Source organism: Mus caroli, unplaced genomic scaffold (assembly GCF_978045245.1).
Source record: "Mus caroli unplaced genomic scaffold, Mus_caroli_1 scaffold_11, whole genome shotgun sequence".
Taxonomy (NCBI): Eukaryota; Metazoa; Chordata; class Mammalia; order Rodentia; family Muridae; genus Mus; species Mus caroli.
The window spans coordinates 43,989,819-44,011,687 of NW_028227266.1; the positions used below are offsets into that span (position 1 = coordinate 43,989,819).

The window sequence follows — 21,869 nt, forward strand, 5'->3', positions numbered from 1 at the left end:
ACATCTGGCTTCCTTTTTTTGTTTTCTCTTTTGTAGAGTGCAGGTAAATTTCCAGTCCTCTCCTGTGCTAGGAAACCACCCCTGTAGTTGTGCCCAGTAAGGTGTATTTTTAATGTAAATTAATTTAGTAGTGTTGTTTTAAAATGTGTCAACAACCTGGAGACTATAATCTTTATTCTTAGTTTTATTTCTGAGAGTTTGTCTAATTGAAATAGGTTAAAACAAAAATGTAGCTGTAAGACTATTTATTGCAACAACTTTTAGAAAAGAGGCACAGGGGAAAGAAAAGCAGCCAGGCGTGGATAGTTAATGTTAAACCATGGAATGCTTTTATGATGTTGCAGGGACGTGTTTAAAGTCTTTGGCAACTAAACTACATGCTCTCAGTGGTGAAAACCACACTCTGTAATGGCACGTGTGTACAGCATAGCTTCAGTGTGTGCGCAGAGAGACACATGGGGAAAGAACAGATATCTTCAAGAGGGCAGGGCTAGGTGCTGTACATGTTGCCATGGCGATGTTGGGAGAAGTTGGGATGGCGGGGAGAAAACTCTGAGCTGGGCTGCAGATGAACTGCTGACTCAAGTCTCTGATCACACAGTAAGAATGGCAAAATTAGTGCTTTTAAAAGGATGTAGATTTTGTAAATTTTCTATCATATGGATATATTACTTTCTAGTTTAAAAAAATACAGGTCTTGAGACTGGAGAACTGCCAGTCAAGGCTACTCACTGCTCTTGCTGAGGTCCCAGGTTCAGTTCCTAGCACCCACATAACAGTTCACAGTTGTTTGTAACTCCATCATCAGGAGATCTGAAAGCCTCTTCTGACCTCAAGGGCACCAGACACACACGTGGCACACATATGTACCCATCAAAAATAAATAAATAAATAATAAATAAATAAATAAAACCTTAAAAAGGCAATACAGGACTCGAGACATAGCTCAATTGTTAAAAACTCTCAGACTTTTGCAGAGGACTTGGGTTCGATTCCCAGCACCTACATGGTGGTTCACAGTCATCTGTTAGTCCAGTTTCAGGGGACCCAGCACTCTCATCTGGCCTCCACAAGCACCAGGCACCCACATGGTACACAGACATACCTGCAAGCAAAACATTCATACACATAAGATAAATAAAACTTTATAGAAATACTTCAGAGCCAGGTATGGTTCACTTCTGCAGTCCAAGCACTTTGCAGCCAGCGGAGACATGAAGAGCACAATTCTGAGGCCACTGGGGGCTGTATAGCAGGACTCTGTCCCAAACATAAAAACAACACCAAACAATACCAAGCCCCTAACTGGTGGTTTGGTGCTCAGCTTTCAGTGAACTGTGTATGAGAAGACTCTGTGCTGTGGACCTAGCAAGTGGGCTACTGTAGGAAGGGAGGGTGAAAGTGTTCTTGAATTGCCTTGGTTTGTACTGTTAGCCACAGCCAGTTTGTGAGAGTTGGGGAAGCCACCACTAAAGCAAAGAATGGAGGGATGACTTTTATTAATATTCCTACAGGGCAGCTGATGGTTCAGCTGATTAAAGACTTTGAGAACTTGGGCTGGACCCTGGAGCCCATGTTTTTTGTTTGTTTTGTTTTGTTTTGTTTTGAGGAGCAGGGAGTGCAATGGTGTGTATTTGAGATGGAGAGATGGAGATGGGTGGATTCGTGGGGCTTGATGGCTAGCCAGGCTGCCCTGTTTGCTGAATTCTAGGCCAATGAGATACTTACTATCTTAAAAATAAGGTTGAAAGATGCCCAAGGAACGACACCCAGGCTGTGCTCTGTTTTCCACACATGTACTTGCAACCATGCCCCATACAAGAGTAGACACAGGTACACACAAAATAGATTGTTAGATTGTAGATAGCGGTCTTTTATCAATGGTTTCTTCAGCTTAAGTGTATTTTTTCCAACTGAATGCTTGAGAGGGCTAACTTGCCTTACAGAATTATGCTCTTTCTGATGTGATAAGACATACTGATGTGTTAAACCTCAAACTCATGCAAAACCAGCATTCATCTGGATCACTGTGGGCCAGTAGAGGTAGAAACCTGTCTGAAGCTGGGAGGAAGCACACATTACAGTGTGTTTGGAAGAATGAGAGTTGGAGTGCAGCAGAGCTGAAGTGAAGTGAAGTGTGCACATGTGTGTGCACGTACACATACGTGTGTGTATCTACCAGTAGAGACAGAAGATGCTAAAACCTGGATTGGCACTGCTTAACTCTAACTCCACTCTAGCGTGAAGTGCACGATTGGGTATGTTGTAGCCCTGTTCCTAAGCTTGCATGTAGTTGTCCCCTCCCCTCCCCTTCCCTTGAGATAGTTATAAAGTTGCTTAGTGGCCATGGTACTGGCTGGGAAGCTGTCATTTTGTTTGCATGCTTCCCTTAACTGTGTCAGGAGCAGAGCTGGCACCTTGTTTAGTCTTCCTCTGACAGGGGTGGAGGAACACCGTGCCTTTATGTCCTGTTTGACTTGTTCCTTTTTATATCACTGGTTTTGGACAAATTTGCAGAAGTTACTAATATTTTCTTGATTATAAAATTACTTGTTTATTAAAGAGATTATTGTATTTTTTTATGTTTATTTCATATAATCAAGCCTTAGTAGGGAATCAAAATATTATCTCTGTGCTTATTTAACAAAATGATGTTCTTCATTTGTTATTTTATTTTAATTTATTTTTCTACCTATCTATTTATTTTTCAAGACAAGTGCTGACATTGTATCTCAGGGTGGTTTGGAGCTCACTCTGTGACCAAGCTAGTCTCAGGCTTGACATTCTTCCTGCGTCTGTATTACAGGCACAAGCCACCAGGCTTGGCTTATTCTTTAGTTTTATTTTTATAAACAAGCAAGTATATAACATTATCAAAGTCTATTGCATTTTGACAGATGCTGGATAATTTATTTAGGAAAGATAATATTCTTTTCCCTTAAGGATATTATTGGTTTGATGATCATATTATAAACAAGAACGATTTTTATATTGTTAAACATGTTATCGTTCCTTTTAAAATTCTTAGCAGGCAAAGGCTGCCTATAGAAAATAATACACAAAACTCATGTGCAGATTCTGTGTTTATGCTGTCAGAGATCAAACCTGGATTTGTGATTTGCCCACAGCCACTCTGATTTCCATGTGTGTCCTGCAGTTTAGAAGGAGCAGTTGTTGGCAGTCAGTGTGCCCTGGGTTCCTTTGTTGGTCGTGACAATTGGTCTTCTTGTTGTGTCTTCCAGGTTGAGGGATTGCAGTGTGCTCCTCAAAAGCATTTCAGGTTTTCCAACTAATGATTTTTCCTCCTATTCTGCACTGTTCGGTTTCTTAGGCAACGTGGCCTCCCCCAGCGTCTGCTGACGTCTGTCCAGCCCCTCTCCCACTCCATCTCCACCTTTCTTGAACATTTTTCCTCCTTCTACTGCTGCTTTAGAATTAACCAAAGGAATAGACATGTTTTCTTAAATGCCTGCTTCTGTCTGCCCCATGGAAGTACAGGACAGAAGAGACACCACTTTCAGTCTTTATGTAGGTCAGTTTTAATAGAGCTTTAATCATAAAATGTTTATATTCTCTCCCTCTGTCTCCCTCTTCCCCTCTCCCCTTCCCTCCCTTTCTCACCAAATTTCCCTCCCTTTTACCTACTCCTCTCTCTTCCCTCTCTTCAGCCCCTTTCTCTCCTCTATCCCCTGCTTCCCTACCACCACGCTGCAGGGTTCTCATGTGACCTATGCTGGCCTTAAGCTCAGATCTGTAGCTGAGCTCTGATCCTCCTGCTTCTGCCTCTCAGGTGCTAAGTTACAGGCCTGAACCATGACAGCTGGCTTCTGGGTTCTTCCCTTTTCCAAGTTAAAACGTGTAGACAATGTGGAACAAAGTTAATCTGAAATTATATTTATCTATCTATCTATTCATTCATCCATCCATTCATCCACCTACATATCCATCCATCCATCCATCCATCCATCCATCCATCCATCCATCCATCCATCCGGTTACTCAAGAATTATACTGACATTTCTGTTTTTTTAAATTATGTTAAGCCAGCCTGACACCCAGAGTCTGATTCCTGGAACCCACATGATGGAAGGAGAGGACAGATATATATGTCTTCCGACCTCCATGCTTTCTCTGTGGCACAAGCCTACACACACACACACACACACACACACAAAGTAAATAGATAAGTGTTTTTGAGATTCATTGTGTCTATGGAAACATTTCTAGTATCAAGGGAAAGGGGTGCCAAGCAAAACTGTGCTCATTTCTGGCAGGCCCCACCATAGGCTCCATCAGTAAATTCCCCAGCTGGTGGGTTATTTTTGGGAAGGTGGTTACACCAGGAGTGCCTTTGGAAGGTGAGGTCCCTGTGCCTCTTCTGTTCGCCATGAGATGAAGAGCCTCCTCTGTCTGCCCTGAGCTACCCAAACACCATGTCAAGCAGCTGGAAGCTTCCTCCCTTACAGCATTCTCTCAGTCATTTTTGTCACAGCCAGACAGAAATAATAATCCAGTCCCTTATTGGACTTCTTGTCTCTTTTGGCATCACTCTTGTCTCAGCTCCTATCCTGGCCTGAGATGGCCATTTCTGCTACCTGATGCATAACCTTTACATTTTTATTGTTACTTAGCATTAGACATATATGTCTGTTATTTATATATTGTTGACAATTTGAAACAGGGTCTAGCTTTGTTACCCAGAGTGGCCTCAGACTCATAATCCTCCTGCCTCGGTCCCTTGAGTGCTAGCATTATAGATGTGTAACAATAAGCCTAGCCTTTCCTCATTTTTATAATGTTCCCTCCTTCCCCTGACTTCTGAAAGTTTCTGGCTATTCTGAGTATTTTCTTTTTAAAATTACCATCGCCATATTACCATCTAAATGAATGGTTGAGTGTTGAGATCTTCCTGATGTTTTGTGTGTGGTGGATCTCATGGTTTCCTCTGAGCTGGGTTTGGCGTGTGCCTTTGCTGCTCTCATCTCGTGGTTTATATCATCCTTCAAGCAATGGCGCCTGAATTGAGAAAGTTATTTCCAAGAAACTTTCTGGTTTGAATATTTCCTGGCTCTGTGTTGAGTTAATATTTTTAATGCATTCTCTAAGTTTAGTGAGAATTGTCCTCCCTAAGCTATAGAGAGTTCTATGAATGTAGTGGAACGTCTGTTGATACGTTGATCCATCACTATATAGCGATTCTTTGACATCTTCAGTTACAGAGTGGATTCTTAGTTAACATTTTAATAATTTACTCAGAAGTCCAGATTCTTGCTTGGGTTGAGATGGTTACAAGGATCTGCTCCCTGCAGTTTAGTTTGTTGCTATGCTAGTTTGATTGCATATTTTCTATCCTAAAAATAGATGGTCTCTATCCAGACCATAGTTTTTATAAATATTTGCATGTCTAGCAAGGTTTTTCCTACAACAGTGATTTTGTTTGGTGAGCATCGTTTTTAGAGGCTCCTTGTCAGTGTTTACTCTCCTGCAGACCTCTGCCCTAGTAAGGATGCAGTGTGCTGGTGTCTCACTCCATCTGCAGTGTGGTGCTATTGGAGGAATCTCTTTTTGTCGACTTCTGCTGGGAGTCTCAGGCAGATGCTCTGCTGGTTATCTTTGACAAGCTCAATCATAACCTTAACTATAACCTCCACAATGGGCCGCTGCTTATAAAGACATAGGACACGTACATAGGAGTGTGTGTGTGTGTGTGAACAAATCCAACTGGATAAGTTTGGTGCCTGGGAAGATGGAAGCTAGCGTAGGAAAAGGGCCTGCTGTGTAGACGGGGACTTAAGTCAGCTGTCTCCTTCCCCCATGTGGGTTCCAGGGAATGAACTCTAGTTGCAAGACTCGGTGGCAGACATTTTTCCCCGTTTGAGCTGTCTTGTTGGCCCTATCTTAACCATGTTTAAGTATATATTTCAAAATGTAATGCACACTAACCCTGTGCAATCAATGTCCAGAAGTTTTCTCATCTTGTAAAACAAACTGTCCTCCCATCAAATATTCTGTCCTCCCCTCCTGCCACTGTCACCTGCTGTTTTATTTGTTTCTGTGGATTTTAAGTGGCAATCAAAAATAATTGTCATCTATCAGTCAGTTTTTTTTTTTTTGAGAAATTTTCGTCTTTATTGAAGGTACATGGATTTTTGAGCTTGATGAGGAGAGAAATCCAGTTCAAACCAGTAACCACACCATGTGGTTGCATGAATGTTGGTAGTCACCTGCCCAAAATGGAAGCAACTGTCTTCCTCTGTAATGAACTTGGGAAATTGCTGTTCCATTCGAGGAGCATAGCAGTAGCTAGTGACGATAGCTTGTGACTAATTCTTACAGGGTACTTATTACACCCACTTCTCAGATTATAAAGAGACAAGATGAATCTTAATATGTGCATGCACGCTAGTGCCCGCACACACATACAGACAGGAAGTGGACAGAATTCTTGGTGTAGATTTTTCAGTTTTAGGTACATAGCTGGGTCATCTTTGAAAGTTAGAGGCCTAAGGTTGGCTAGATGGCTCAGAGAATGTAAAGAGCTGGCATTGTAGCAGCTGAGGCAGGAGATTGCCATGAGTTCCAAGCCAGTCAGAGCTAGTCAGAAAGACCTTATCTCAAATAAATCAAAAAAGAAAACAGAAGTGGCAAACCTCGGAATTTCCAGGAACAGGGTAGGGATGGAGGCGGGGGTGTGTGTAATTATGATGGTGATGGTGTTGGCAGTGGGAGCAGTAGGTTCAGCCCTGTGACTGTGTGACTGTGCGCAAAGGCTGAGTTGAGCTCCACAGCAGTCTTAGGGAAGAATTAAATGGGGAGGAAACAGCCCTCACAGTTGGGATTCCAGTTTCATTACTCTTAGCTCAAGTCTTGGTCCCTTTTCTCTTTCTGCCCAATGAGTGCCTCTGAGACTGCCTAGTTCACCATTACAGAGGGAGAATTTACAATGTATTTTTAAAAATGGCAAGAAGAGGGGAGAGTGGACAGATGAAACTATATATATCTAAATGTTTTTTTAAAATTGAACTCTTCTCTCTGGTCGGGATGCCTGGTGGCTCCAGGAGGGGGAGGTGGCTGTTCCCACTAGTAAGTTCTTCAGTTTCTGTTGAGAGGACTTGTGTTTTGACCAGAACTGTGTTATACTCTATGTCTATATAAACAGTGCCTGCAGTTTACTACTGACCTAAATCAATGTGAACTTGAGAAAAACGGGTTCTTAGTACCATGAATTTAGGCGTAGTTTTGGAATTTCATGGCATATGTGAAGAAATGTTTGTGTAGCAGATGGAGTTAGACTGAGCACTGACCAACATCCTTATGTCCTGATAGACATCAGGCATCTTGTTGATTTACAACTTAACCCCACTACTGAGATCTATTAGTTTCTAGGCTGTGATTGGCTTGTCTGAATGCCAGTTTACCTATGAGGGAGCTGTATTACTGCTTGTGGGTTAGGGTCAGGTTATCTGAACTACACAGTAGGCTGTGGCTGCCTCTTCTGGCCTTAACCCTTTAAAGTTGGCAGTGGCTTACTAAGTTGAATGTCCCATAGACTTTTTGCTTTTTCTTTTCTTTTTTTCCTCTTTTTTCCTCCCTGTCTACTCTCTTTTTTCCTCTTTTATTATTGTTTTTTTGTTTGTTTGTTTTTTGTTTTTAATTTTGTTGGCTTGAAACAGGGTCTCACTATGCAGCTCTGGCTTGGACTGGAATTTACTGTGTAGTCTAGGATGACCCCTAAGTGATTGTATAGCTAAGGATGACCTTGAACATAGGACCCTCTTGCCTATATTCCCAGGTGCTGGGATTAGAGTTGTGCACCACCTTCTCTGGCTTGTCTATCATTTTGTTTTTAGTATAAAGAAAATAAACACAGGGCTGGAGGGATGGCTCCAAGGTTAAGAGCTCTGGCTGTTAAGAGCTCACAACCTTCTCTTTTGTTACTCTAGTTCCAGGGGACCGGATGCTCTCTTCTGACCATGCCTACATGTGCAGTACAGACGTGTGCAGACACAACACCCATACACATAAAATAGAAAAATAATTATTAGGTATAAGTTGAAATACAGTACAGATGAGTCTCATTAGCACAGTAAATACAAACTGTCATGCGAAGGAAACTTGATGCAGACACGCGCATGTATACACGCTACCAAAAGATACTTTTGAAGTTTCTGTAGGCTCCTCTTTCAGAGAGTAGTTCCTGGATCTTGGGAGTCTGTGCACACAGAGGTCCAAGGCTGGAGAGTTTGACAAACTAGAGCTTTCTTAAGTTTTATATCCAGAGCCAAGAACTTTTAAAATCCTGAGAGGAAACCGCAGATGACATCATGGCCCTGGAATGTTGTTGGTATACAGTGAAGAATGATCTCAGAAGATTGGACAGCCTGCTGTGTGATTTGTGTGACACGTGTCCCTTGTTTGATTGTTTTTTCCCCTTTGACAGCACAGGACACAGTTTTGAAACTTTACATAGCCTAAGCTCATGCATTCAAATCAGCACACACAATAACCATTTTCCCCAGCACCAATTGCATGCTTTGCTGTGTTCTCTGAGTTTTACATAGCAAATTCTAACCTCTGCCAAGTTCTGTTTGGGTGCAGACAGGAATGGAATAGACTGGAGATTCTGGAAGCGTGTGCTTTCTGTAGGGTAAATTGCAGTTGGGACTTTGCTTGTATGTGAACCACTGTGATGTTTAACAGGCCGAGCTGGAAAGGCCAGGCTGCATGAGATGAAGAACACAGTTCCATTGCTTCCTGCTGATGCCAGCGAGTAGCCATGGTCTCCATTTCTCTTGTGGGATATGAGTTTGGCTGTTGTTCCTTTAGGAGTAGGGTGATTTATAGCCATAACTTTTAGCATATGGAAGGTCTATGCACATAAAACCCTCCAGTAAATCTGAATTTTTTTCTTTATATATCATCCTTCCTTAGTAGGGAACATGCCAAGCCACAAGTTTAAGTTCAGTGGCTGGAGCCTTAGAAATTAGGCATCTTTATCTTTCTCATCTTGAAACAAACAAGACTTTGTTAGTTTATTGATTGAATTTTAGGTCAGGAGCTGAGACACTGTCTTTGCCTGTCTGCTGTTGGTTAAGACTTCATGCAGAGACACCCTTCCTTTGTATGGTAATGTGAAGCAGGGTAATTACACACAGACCCAAAGACTTTGGCAGCACCAGAGGACAAAGAGAACCCAAGCTTGCTTCAGCCTTTGGTTAAAAAGCAGAGGTTTAGGAATCTGAGCCCCAGAACTAACTGCATCTTCTCTCCTTCCAAGGTTCCGAACAATGTAGCCTGTCCCTCTCCACACAGCAGAACTTTCCCTGAACGTGCCGCTTGTAGACTGATAGTTTTGATGCCGGTGAGGCCATTTCACGTTTGCTGATCTGGAACTATTTGGCTGGTTTTCCATAGTGCTGTGAGTTTTAAAAAATGAGGGTGAAAGAAACTTTTCAAATTGTTTTCATTGTTACTTATCACTTTATTTTTTAAAAGTTCAATTGCATAAATAAATCATTCTGTTTTTTCTAAGAAGTAGTTGGAATACAAACATGCACCATTCCTTATACATATTAATGAACCAATTAGAAGAGTAGTCATCCCATTTAGTTATTGCTGTGGCTGTCTAGGAATTATAATTCTGTCTACCTTAGTTTGGTTATTTATCTAATTTGTGATTTTACTATGAACAAGTTTTTTTGGGTTTTTTGTTTGTTTGTTGTTTGTTTGTTGTTTTTGTTTTTAGATCAGCTCTCACTGTGTAGCCATGGTTGTCCAGAAACTAACTATGTAACCAGGCTGGCCTTGAACCCAAAGAGATCACATTGCCTCTGCCTTTTGAATCCTGAATGAGATTAAAGGTGTGAGCCACCTTTTCTGGCTTTGCTTGCAGTTTTGAATAGGGTCTCTGTATTGTCCTGTCTGCCCTTAGACTTACTCAGTTCTCCCGTATCAGCCCCGTGAGCAGTAGTATAGAGAATGTATCATCATACTTGGTTTCTGTAATAACTAACTAGTTGACTATATTTCTAGACTTTAGAAACAGTAGGTTTCCTAGGTAATGCCTGTGTACCTTGTTTATAGGGGGCATTTGGTCCCCTGGACCTGGAATTACAGATGACTGTGATCACCTAGCTGGGAACAGGGTGAGGGTCCTCTGCAAAACAAGTGCGTCCGTCCATCAACCATCCATCTCCCCAGCCCCTCCCTACTTGTTTTCATGATGTTACGTGTGCTCTGTTCTTTTGTGCTACAATACCTGCATAAATGCAGGTTGTAGTTTTCTTTGTCAATGAACTAATTGGTATTTTCATAAAATATAAGGAAGGACTAATAGATGGTATAATTGTTTTTTTTTCTTAAGTTGTTGATGTTTTAAATATTTACCTCATTGTTATTTGCTATATTCAATATTTTATTCGATCAATATTCATTTATGATCATTCTTTTTAAGTGAAGTCTTTGGTGCCAATGTAGCAGCTGTCTGAAATTCTAGATGTTAGTGTCACTTAGCACTGCTGTGTCTCAGCCTCTGGGAGACACGAGGTCTGCTGAGGAAAAGCTAGGGATGTTAGCTCCCGTCCTGTCTCCCCATCGTGTGTTTCTGGCTGACTCATAGAGCAGTGGCACCACTCAACAGTTTTCTCTGTGGAAGAGGTTTTATCTAGGTTTTCCTTCTTATCTGCAAAATAAATGTAAAAAATTTGAAAATTAATTAATGTTTCCTGTGCTTTCTAGGGATTGACTTAGGCTACATAAATGGCACCATTTACTACATGAAATGCTAGCATTTGTTATGGGAGCGAAATCCAGTTTACTTGAAAAACTTGATTACTAAATTTCAGGAGGCCTTTAAAGTCCTCCCGGGAGGGATGCAAAATGCTATCATAGCATTACGGGTTTGGTGGAGTTTTAGAAGTGGTAGTATGCACCCATGACATGAAAATCTACCTAGACTGTTGGTGCTTTGCTCCTGGTGGGCTCAAGGAGGCTAGCTTTCCTTCTTCCAGCTGCATAAGACCAGGTGGGGCGTGTGCTTTGACCACAGTGGTCAGATTTACCGCCTTCAGAAATGAGGAGGGTAATTGGAAAGCACAAACAAGACAAACAAACAAATAAAGGAGTTGAAAAGGATTTTTCAACTGTTACTGTGCTCCCTTGGTCCACTGAGACTCCTGTCCTTGTGTGTAGGCTGTGCTAGGCACAGGTGACCCACGGTCTGATTCTCCAAGAACAGCATTGTCATGGCATGGTTAGCAAGACACCTGTCCAGCGTGACAAATCACCCTAGAGTAAGCCTATGAAAGTCACACATGCCATGACAGTAGGATTAAGCAGTTTCTGCTGGACTCTGAGTTCTAGGTGCTGAACAGTGCCCAGGCTTCTTGACAAACACCATTCTTGGGAAGAGCACCGTCCGGTCCTTTGGTGAGTCTCTGTTATTTTTACCTGAGCTGGCACTCCAGGAAAGAGTAGATTTGCTCCATTAAGAACATTCATCTTGAACTTCATCATTCAGCTTGCTGCCGCCTCCTGACCTCATTTCAGAGAGCATTGTCCGCTCGCTACACATCTAATCTGTCTCCTTTGTTCTTTGGGCTAAATGGTATCCTCTCGAAGCTTACCCCTCACTGTGACAGTTAAAATCTTTTTTAGGTTGAGAGCATCTTCTTGTTTTTCTTTTTTTGGGGGGAGTCTCCTTAACAGCAGCCCTTCGTTCCCACATCCCTCTCTTCCACACCTTACTTGGGCTGCCACTTGGGACTGTTAAAACTTCCTGGTCGCCTCATTTCGAGTTTACCTTCCCTCTACTTCCCCATCCCTAACCTTTCCTCTCTTTTCAAAGACCTTGGACTGGGGGTCAGAGTCAGTGACAGGCTGAGCCGTTGCCTCACAGGCAGGAGGCCATGGGCTCCATCCAAGCACCTTTTGTTTGCCTTTCACTCTTGTTTAGCTCCCCTTAGCCCCCTCTCTGTGTTAGGGCTGCAGGATGCCCTGCTTCTGCTGGACAAGCTCCACCACCACCCCATGTCAGCCAGGACAGCAGCCCTTGAATTGAGCCTTTGCTGCCAGCCTAGACATCTCCCTTTAAAACTCCCACTGCTCGTTAATCTAAAGTAAACACCAGGGAATGGAAAGTTGGATTCTGGTACTTCTTACCCGACCTTCGTTTTTATTGTCAGTCCCATCTTTTCTTACACTCAGGTTTTTTTAAAGTATCTTTTTGGGCTGGTGAGATGGCTCAGTGGGTAAGAGCACCCGATTGCTCTTCCGAAGGTCCAGAGTTCTAATCCCAGCAACCACATGGTGGCTCACAACCATCCGTAACAAGATCTGGCGCCCTCTTCTGGAGTGTCTGAAGACAGCTACAGTGTACTTACATATAATAAATAAATAAATCTTAAAAAAAAAAAAGTATCTTTTTGTGCAGTCCATTTAAGTGTTAAGCCTGCAGAACAATGGTTGCTAGACATCCGCACTCTGTATGCCTATGGTACATTGCTGGCACTTTGTAAATAGCGGTGTGATCACAGCGGTACTCATGTCTGGGCCTGAGCGAGTCACCTGTAATGGCGGAGACACTTGTGTGGCTCCTGCCTTCTAAACCAGTAAATGGTTACCAGATAGAAATGACTAGAACTGCGACATCGTTTTCTTTTCACCTTTGAAGTTTTCCCTTCAATGCTTTGAGTTTTGAGCAGCCACCAACAGAGCAATTTTTCCTTTGTTTCAGATACCATTTATTATGCATAAACTACAACTTACAATTGTTTCCAAAAATGTTTTATTGTATATTTGACCATTTTGAGTAAATTCTTCATTTTTTACCCTGAAGAATTCCTAAATGTACAAACTAGTTTGCATTCGCTGTCCCAGACAGGCCAGAGAAGTACAAAAAAAATGGGAGTTGAGCTGTGTAGTCATAAAATGTTGATGTTTTAGATAATAGCTAGCATCTTCCTTTGTAGTCCTTTGAACGCTGCCTGACCCATCTGTGTTGTCCATGTTGAGTCCTCTTGGCTCAGACTCGGGCATCCCAACTTAGGCATGACACTGTACAATTTCCAGGAAGCAGTGCAACTGGTGTGTAATGACACTGTACAATTTCCAGGAAGCAGTGCAACTGGTGTGTAATGACACTGTACTATTTTCAGGAAGCAGTGTGACTGGTGTGTAATGACACTGTACAATTTCCAGGAAGCAGTGTGACTGGTGTGTAGTGACAATTTCCAGGAAGCAGTGTGACTGGTGTGTAGTGACAATTTCCAGGAAGCAGTGTGACTGGTGTGTAACGACACTGTACAATTTCCAGGAAGCAGTGCAACTGGTGTGTAAAAGAAGCTGTCTCCGTTCAGATGCCCAGCTTCACCTTACCCCTTACTACTAAAACTAAAGGATGGATTTCTGTTAAGAAGTTGGTTCAAATACAGAGGTTAAGCTTGTCCCAAGTGTGGCCGGTCTATGTCCTGACTGGCCATGTGACACAGTTATTAATCATGGCCACTTAGTCCCTGACAGGTTTAGTTTTAAGATGTCAGCTTGTGAAGTGTGTGGTTTCTTTACATTTGTTTTCCCAATGGCCGTTCTGTTTGGTAGTTAGGTGTTAGAGAAAAAGCTTTGTTTCTTCTTCATCAGGGCTGGTTTGAAAGGTTGTACAATTCCCTTTTTAGGCAGCTATTCCCTAACCTGGACCTTTAAGAGAATCAGGGGAGTATGGCTAGCTTTCAGGTTTCCCCAAAGGTTTTCCAGGTTTCCTTGGATCTGTTTGGAGTCTTCAGAGGATGTTGCTGTAGTTGCCATTTCTCAGTGAATCTGGGGACGCCACAGCTTCTAAGACTCTGCCCTGGGTCTCCAGGATAAAATGTCTTCATAAAAAGCTTTTATTTTAGCCAGGTGTGGTGGCGCACGCCTTTAATCCCAGCACTTGGGAGGCAGAGGCAGGCGGATTTCTGAGTTCGAGGCCAGCCTGGTCTACAGAGTGAGTTCCAGGACAGCCAGTCTTGTTCCCGCTCCCTCCACGTGCTCATGGTCGGCCTCCCCGGCTCTACTCTTCTTCCCAGTACTTGTCTCTCTACCTTGTGTGCTTCTGCTACCCCCTCAGCTCCCCTCCCCGTGCCCTGAATAAGCTCTATTCTATACTTAAAAAAATTTTTTAAAAAAGCTCTTGTTTTGATTTTTCCGTCTTATTCTCCACAATTAGAAAATGGAGATTGCCTGAAAGTACTGTCCTGTGACAAACACTTTGTTCCCATTGTTAAGGAAGTGTGTGCTTCTGGTGCTGGCTTTAATCTCTGATTTTAATTTGATTTCTAAGTGAATGGGGACAATATATTATATATATTGAAGCTTCTTTGAAGTTTGTCAGTCATTTTTTTTCCTTGCATCCTGTAGACCGGGCTGGTCTTCGACCTGCAATGATCCTCCTGTTGCAGTGGTTTTCAGTGCTCTGGAGCCGAGCTGCTGAGGGACAGAGTAGCCTGCCTGCCAGATGCTCGGCCCTCAGCCCTCAGTAGCTAGCCTGAGTGGGCGTCCCCTGCTGATTGGTTAGCTGTTAGACCATCTAGACCAGTGCTAGCCACTAGAAGACGATTATATATATGTCTTATTGAAATCTTCTCTTCCCCTTCTATTTTGAGAGTCCCACCAATTATCCATGGAATTGTGATTCTCCTGCCTCAGCTTCTCAAAGTAGTTGGAATTGTAGGCCCATGGCACCAAGCTTGGCAGTATACACATTTTTAAAAAGATAAAGGATATAGAGTTAATTTTGAGTAATATATTCTATTTAAGTTAATATCTAAACTCTTATTTCCACATGTAATCAATAGAAAGGTAGAATGGTGAGCTTAGAGTCCTTTGGTAATTAATACTAATGTGATAAATGGTATATATTTGTGTGCACTGTCTACATTTAAATGCTATGTAACCAGATGTAGCTGGTGGCTACTGTGTAAGATTAGACATATCTAGACCATTCGGTAATTCTAGAGGTGAGCTGAGAACAATCTAGAGGAGATAAAATTTGTTCTAGAAACAGGCCAAAAAATTGCCTTCATGTAAGAGAACACTCAGTGGCAGAAACTCACCTCCCTGAGGTTTAAGGACACAGTGGAACTAGCAGAAGACATTTCAGTGAGGGGCAGCTTCTTTCCTTGAAGGACGCCCCGACATTTCAGTGAGGGGCAGCTTCTTTCCTTGAAGGACGCCCCGACATTTCAGTGAGGGGCAGCTTCTTTCCTTGAAGGACGCCCCGACATTTCAGTGAGGGGCAGCTTCTTTCCTTGAAGGACGCCCCTTCTCCCTAGGAAAGAAGACTGTGCTTTCCTCTATTGGAGGTTTGTTGTTGTTGTTTGTTTTTTGTTTTTGTTTTTAAAAGCTTGTATTTGTCATAGTGTTTCACTGAAACCCCCACCAGGGGTTTTTGCTGGGGAAGTGTGGTTGGTTTTGATCTTAGAGTTGAATTTCCTCCTGGTGTCTTGGTTTGGTTCTGCCACCATGTCTTTCCTCAGAGTCGCGTCAGAGGAAGCAGGAGAATGAATGACTCCCTTTGGGGGAAGCAACCACTAATTCTTTTTTCATCTTCCTTCTGTGTGTGCATCCCTGTGTTGCAGAATGGAGGCAAGGGTTAAAGCCACTGTGGTTTCAGAAGTGAGAACCCTGGGTACCGGCTCCTACCCCGAGAGCGAGGAGGGAAGCTCTGGCTTTGGCATGAGCCGAACTTAATTTCTTTCTTACCAGATGCCAATTTAAAAAGAAGTGTCTTGCGTTGGGAAATTTTCTCGTTGAAGGGAAGTGTCTTGCGGAGGGAAATTTTTAAGAACGTTCACAATCTGCATCTATTTAGCAGCCTATTTGATGTGATGCCATGTTTAATTAATGTTGGAGTGTCAGTTCACACAGTCATATTTTCTGCAAGGGAAGAGATTCTATGGAGAACAGACCAGGCTACAGGACTCACAGGATCCTGCGCTGCGCTGCGTCCACTCCCTTCTTGTTAATAGTTTCCATGTGCTTGGGTGAGTGTGTGACTTACAGGTTTCCCTCTCTCATCTTTAAAAACTTACTCTCTGGGGGCCTGGAGAGATGGCTCACAAGTTAAGAGCACTGACTGCTCTTCCTGAGGACCTGGGTTCAGTTCCCAGCACCCACAGATTAGTTTACAGCCATCTGAAACTCTCATCATGGAGGCTCCAACTCCCTCTTCTGGCCTCTGAGGGCATCAGGCATGCACATGGTCCACAGACATACATCCAGACAAAACATCCGTATCCCTAAAAATTAAAACATGCTCTTTGGAAGTTTGTCTAGTTACCTGCAGATTTACTTCTCCTATAGCATGATTAATTTTTAAAGGAGCCTATGTGTACTTTAAGCTACAGCTTTTATCATATAGTCTGCAGCTGTGAAAAAAATCCATGTTCCGTATGCTGTTCTCAAAATAATCCTGCCGCGTGCCAGCCCCTGCTCTCTGACTTCATCATTTCTTCTGTTGTTCCTCCTCCTGCTGTTTAGAACCCTTCCCTTTCCTGCTTACAGCTAGGGTTTGCCCTTGTCTAGCAGTACTGGAGTGCTCTTTAGGGCTGGGGCTCCTTAGTTGGGGGGAGGAGCAGGGACACACACAGCCTCAGCTTGGGCCTTGCTGTGGTTTCTGCCCCGTGGTTCAGGATGACTTTCCTGAATGGAATTCATTTTCCCTCAGCTCTGTTCCTTCCATACTCGTTACACATCAGCTGGCAGCAGGCCAGGAGGTTCTCTGTGCTCCCACAAATTGTCAGCTACTTTACTTCTGGCCCCTGGCTTGCCCTTTGACAAAGGAATTGATGTTTTTGATTCAGAATTGTGTTGCTTAGTGAAGCCAGTCTAATCCATGCCATAGAATGCTCAAAGTTTAAGGCCACATCCTAGAAATATTGAAAGCATCAGTACCTATATTCAAAGAGCCTCCTCCCACCCCCGCCCCACTTATCTGTAGGTGATAATTTCCAAGACCCTGATGGGGGTTCCTGGAGCCATAAACAGTGGCACCCCCTTCTTCCTCACAAATAAAATAGATTAACTGTAGCTGTACACTGTAGTAAAAGTTATGTGGATATGCTCTTTATCCTGACATCCGACCAACTGTAGAACTTAGCAGCTCTAGTTCATGATTTCTGTTCCATTTCTATTGTTGGTTTCTTGAGGTAGAGTCTTGCCTTATAGCCCAGCTGGCCTCACACTTAGGATTTCTTGCATGAACCTCCCTAGTGTACAGGACTATAGCCATGCCTTGTCACACCAGCTCCCTTCTAATACAGGCAAGAAGCTGAAGGAAGGAAGCCCCTCTCAACTTCCCCAGGACACCCCAGGACTGCAGAGTTACCAGCAGGGCTGCTCTTGTACTTTGAGGTACTTGGATCAGTAAAACACGGGTCACCTGAACATGATCTGAGTGATGTTGAGCAGTGAGCCTGACTACTGAGTAATAGGGTAGCGTGTATGGCATGGGTGTGCTGTGTGGAGAGATGATTCATGCCCCAGCAGGACACAACTGCCTATAGACAACTTCCTCAAGCTTGGTAGACTGCCATCAGTTTAAAACCGGCATCCTTTATTTCTGTAATTTTCCATTTAATACTCTGAGATTGAAGTTAGATGCTACCTGAAGCTATATAGAGTGTGAAAATGGAGGTTAGGATGGTGCTAATCTCGTGTATGTGTATCACAGGCCAGACACACTTAAGCAGGTTGTGTGCATGCCCATGCCCATGCCCATGCCCATGCCCATGTTTTACAGAGAAGGAAATAGAGGAGTTAAAATAACTTGCTCTATGTTATACATTAAGAGACCGTTCTAAACTTTCTAGTTTAAGCAACTGGCTTCTTTTTTGTCCCTGCTTATGATCCTATATCCAGAACTGGGCCAAGCTCCCCTTTCAGTGTTTTATGGAGTCTTTGTCTCCTTTACCCTGAGGAGCAGCCCACAATTTGATGCTGTGGAGGAATTCCATAAAGAGGTACTGTTTGCTATGGTACGGTTTGGGGAGCAGGCCCAGGAGAAGCAGGTGCAGTGCCAGGCCAGCTGGTGGAGTGATGTCTGCTCGATGACCAGCGATGCCTGTGGGCCTCACAGATCAGAGTTGCAGAAGGTGTGGTGGTCCTGCTCTTCAATGTCTAAGGCTCCTCCCACTGCTCTCTTGTCCACTTCCTTCTCTGCTCTAAGCCTCCTGTTCCCCTTGTATCTCTCTGGGTGGAAGCGCTCATCCTTTGCTCAGCAACTGCACCTCTGTCCCAGAGGAGATTCCAAGTCCTGGAAGTCACAGCTGTGCCCATTAGTTGTGGAGCTGGAGACACACGCAGGGCGTTGAGCACATTCCTCCAGCAGGCTGAGTCCTGGGCACTGCGCTCAAGCCTGCCTCTTGGTACCTTCCCTCCTGCTATCTCCATTCTGATATCTGAAAAAACTGCAAATAAAGTCACCTATATGCCAAGCATCCATACAGGTGGCTAACTTACAGTCATCATGCTCTGAGCTGAATGTTTTACTAATATTGATTTATGTATTGATTAAGTGATTGAAACTAAGATACAGAAACATTTTTGAAGTGAAACAAGTATTTTGAGTATTTCTCTGAGGATGATAAGAAAGTTGAAGATTTAGTAAATTAAACTGGACCCAGTGGCTCACATGCACCTTTAATCCCAGCACTCAGGAGGCAGAGGCAGGACGAACTCTGTGAGTTTGAGGCCAGCCTGGTCTACAGAGCTAGTTCCAGGTCAGCTAGGGTTATGTAGAGAGATCCTGTCTCAAAACACCGAGTAGGGTGGTGGGGGTGTGACTTAGTGGGTTGAAACAAAGCCCATCATCTTTCATTGTGTTTTAAAATGTCTGTGCTGTGTTCCGTGGCGAGTCACTCACATAATCCCAGTACTCTGGGGTCTGAAATAAAAAGGTGGCAGCTGAGACCAGCCTTGACTACAGAGTCTGAAGAAAACCAGTGTGGCCTGCGTGGCGTCTTGTTCTGAGACTGTGTGTTGGGGTTCATAGGATTTTAATGTTGGCTTCTCTCTAAAGGCCAGACCACCTGGATCTGCCGCATAGTCGTTGTTAATGACTGAGTACTGGGTTTGCTGCTTACTCTTCTGTGCTGTGGATTCCATATTAATAAAGAAGGTTCATAATCACAGGCATTGTGAGGTTTAAGGGAGTTGTCGACATAAGGCAGTCGGAGCTGAGACTGTCACAGGGTGAGTGTTCTGTATAGCTGCTGTCACCAACTCTGCCACCCCTGTCTTGCCCCCTCCTGCTGGCACCTTAGCGACTTCTCAGACCTGTCACACGTGCTTCGTCTTTGCAGGAAGTCCTGCCCTCTGCTCATGGAAGCATGGTTTGACCTAGCTAGCGCTGTCCACATTTTTTCAGTAACGAGATGTTCCGTCCTGGGCTTTTACTGTGTAGGCAGCTTAAGAATTACAGAGAACCCATCTGCTCTTGGAGCCTATCCGTTGAGACAGACTTCCTTGGAATCCATATCCTGTCTTTTAAAGAGTTACACTGTTTTATTACTTGGCATCCTGAAAACACAATGCTAGCCATTTAAAGTGGGTTTAATTTTCTTGAGTAAACTGCTTTTACTAATGCTCCCATACGTTTCCTTCCTCTGTTGCCAGGTTGCCATTAAAATCATAGATAAGAGCCAGCTGGATGAAGAAAACTTGAAGAAGATTTTCCGGGAGGTTCAGATAATGAAGATGCTTTGCCATCCACACATCATCAGGCTCTACCAGGTAGGAGGGCCGGGAGTCCTGCACAGCCCACAGGAAAGGCTGCCACTGGGAAGATGTGGGTGCGCGGAGTGAAGGGCTGCCATCCGAGCACTGCCCCACCCTTCTTCCCTGCTCCCTGGGACCTCCACCCACCCATGTCCTTTGATTCTCCCAAGCAACACACAGACCGAGTCTAAGGCTAAACGTTTCCTTCTGTGGATCAGAGATCCTCAGCATTGTGGAAACCACAAAGGAACAGAGACTGTGTTATCGCCTCATGTGATTATTTAGATACCACATGAGTTTAAACTATGAATTACGGGTGTCGCTGGGTAGTGGTGTTGCCCGCCTTTAATCCCAGCACTCTGGAGGCAGAGGCAGGCGGATTTCTGAGTTTGAGGCCAGCCTGATCTACAGTAGAGTGAGTTCCAGGACAGCCAGGGCTACACAAAGAAGCTGGAGAAAAAACAAAAGAAGAAGAAGGAGTTCTTGCCCGAGTCAGCCCCTACCCTCTTGTCTTTTCTAGATGAGCCAGGGCTTAGTTCTCCAGTTGCTCTTTCAGAATATAGGTTAAACCCCGTATTATGAAAACGATTTCTGTGGTAGTGTTTTTTACCTTCCTATGAAGCAAGCCTGCTTTGCACCACCAGCAAAATGCTATGGCACAAGTAGTGCATCTCTTGGATGGAATTTCAGACTGACCAGAAGGATGAACCTCACCTTAGCAGGCTGGTGGAAGAGATATTCTGGGGAGAGGTGGGGTTCCTCAGATTGCAGGGTGCTGAGTGTGTTCTTCCAGCCTGCTCCCAGCTCTGCAGCAGTAGTCCTCTCCAGAGTTGAGGGAAGTGTGCTCACTGCTGTGAGTCAGCAGGGGACTTCTCCTGACCCAGGTATGTGTGAGGCTGAAGAAGCAGGCCGGCACTATGGCAGACTTGCAGAGCCTGCTGATCCCTATGGAAAAGCAACCATGTATAGAGGCATGAGTGGATAAGCCCACAGCTGTAGCTCCCCTCTGGAGTCAGCTACTCACAAGGTGAAATGAGTTTTGTCAATCAGACCTGCTGAAATGTATCATGGTAAACAATGTTGGCAAAAGCTACCTTCTATAAAAAGCAAATTTAGAATCCTCCCTGTTGCTGTCTGAAGGCCCTGCACAGTGAGGCAGGTGTCTTACCCTTGGCTCCTTGCCTGTCTTGGTGGAGTGAATGAAATTAAGTATTTTCTCCTGTGTTTATTTTGCTAATTTGTTCTTACTCTGTATCCCTAGCTGGTCTCTCACTCACAACCCTCCTACCTCAGCCTCCCAGACTGCTTGGGACTAAAGGTGTGTATGGCCACACCAGAAGCTGAATCAACAGGGACTCACCTGTTATAGTAAGGCGTCCTAAAGTAAATGTGGGACGCAGGCTGACCTGCTGGACGCCACTGTGTCCTGCAGAATTGATGATCAAGTTTATGATCCTAGCCTCAGGTCAGACAATCTGCCTTCTCCAGCTCTGACTTTGACTCCACCTTCTTTGAGTCTGTTTTTATTTTGCCTTCTGAGCCTAGAATTGTTGTCATGATTCCAATCTACCAGAATGCAGGACTAGAGAGTGTCTCCCTGTGGGATCAGGGCTGTCTCCTTAGGTCTGAATGAGCAAGTGTGCCTAACGTACCAGAGACAACAATTTTGAGTCCCTGAGAAGTTGAGTAGTAAAAGAACATAGGCAGCTAATGAGAGTTAAAAAAAAAAAAAAAAAAAAAGGGAGGGATACAAAGAAAACAAACAATACAATATTTTTTCTGAATACCTGCAGTATATTTAATATAGAACATTTTTTGTCATATAAGTGAATTATGGAGACAGGCCTCTCACAGCAATGGTTTGATGCCACTGGAAAGGCACAGCTGTATTACTTGAAGATGAACTTAAAATGTATTCATAACATGGATTATTCTAAAGCCATTAAAAAGAAAGGCAGGCATGGTAGAACAGGTCTGTAGTCAGAGTACTTGGGAGGCTAAGGCAAGATGGCAGGTCCAGCCCAGGGTAGACTATGTAGTGAGTTTCAGATTAGCCTGGTATATAGTAAGTTCCTCTGTCAAAAACCAACGCTTCCAACCAAGCAATAAACACTCACTCA

The 21,869-nt window shown here is 43.7% G+C and overlaps 1 protein-coding gene across 2 annotated transcripts in view; it reads left to right on the forward strand.

The window, feature by feature from the left end:
• The window catches only part of Sik3 (SIK family kinase 3), a 203,970-nt gene that overhangs the window by 89,781 nt on the left and 92,320 nt on the right, over window positions 1–21,869 (forward strand). For both annotated transcript variants that reach the window (XM_021173280.3, XM_021173281.3), the window contains exon 2: window positions 19,648–19,764. In XM_021173280.3, coding sequence (XP_021028939.1) covers window positions 19,648–19,764 — 117 coding nt within the window. The remainder of the gene's footprint in view (window positions 1–19,647; window positions 19,765–21,869) is intronic.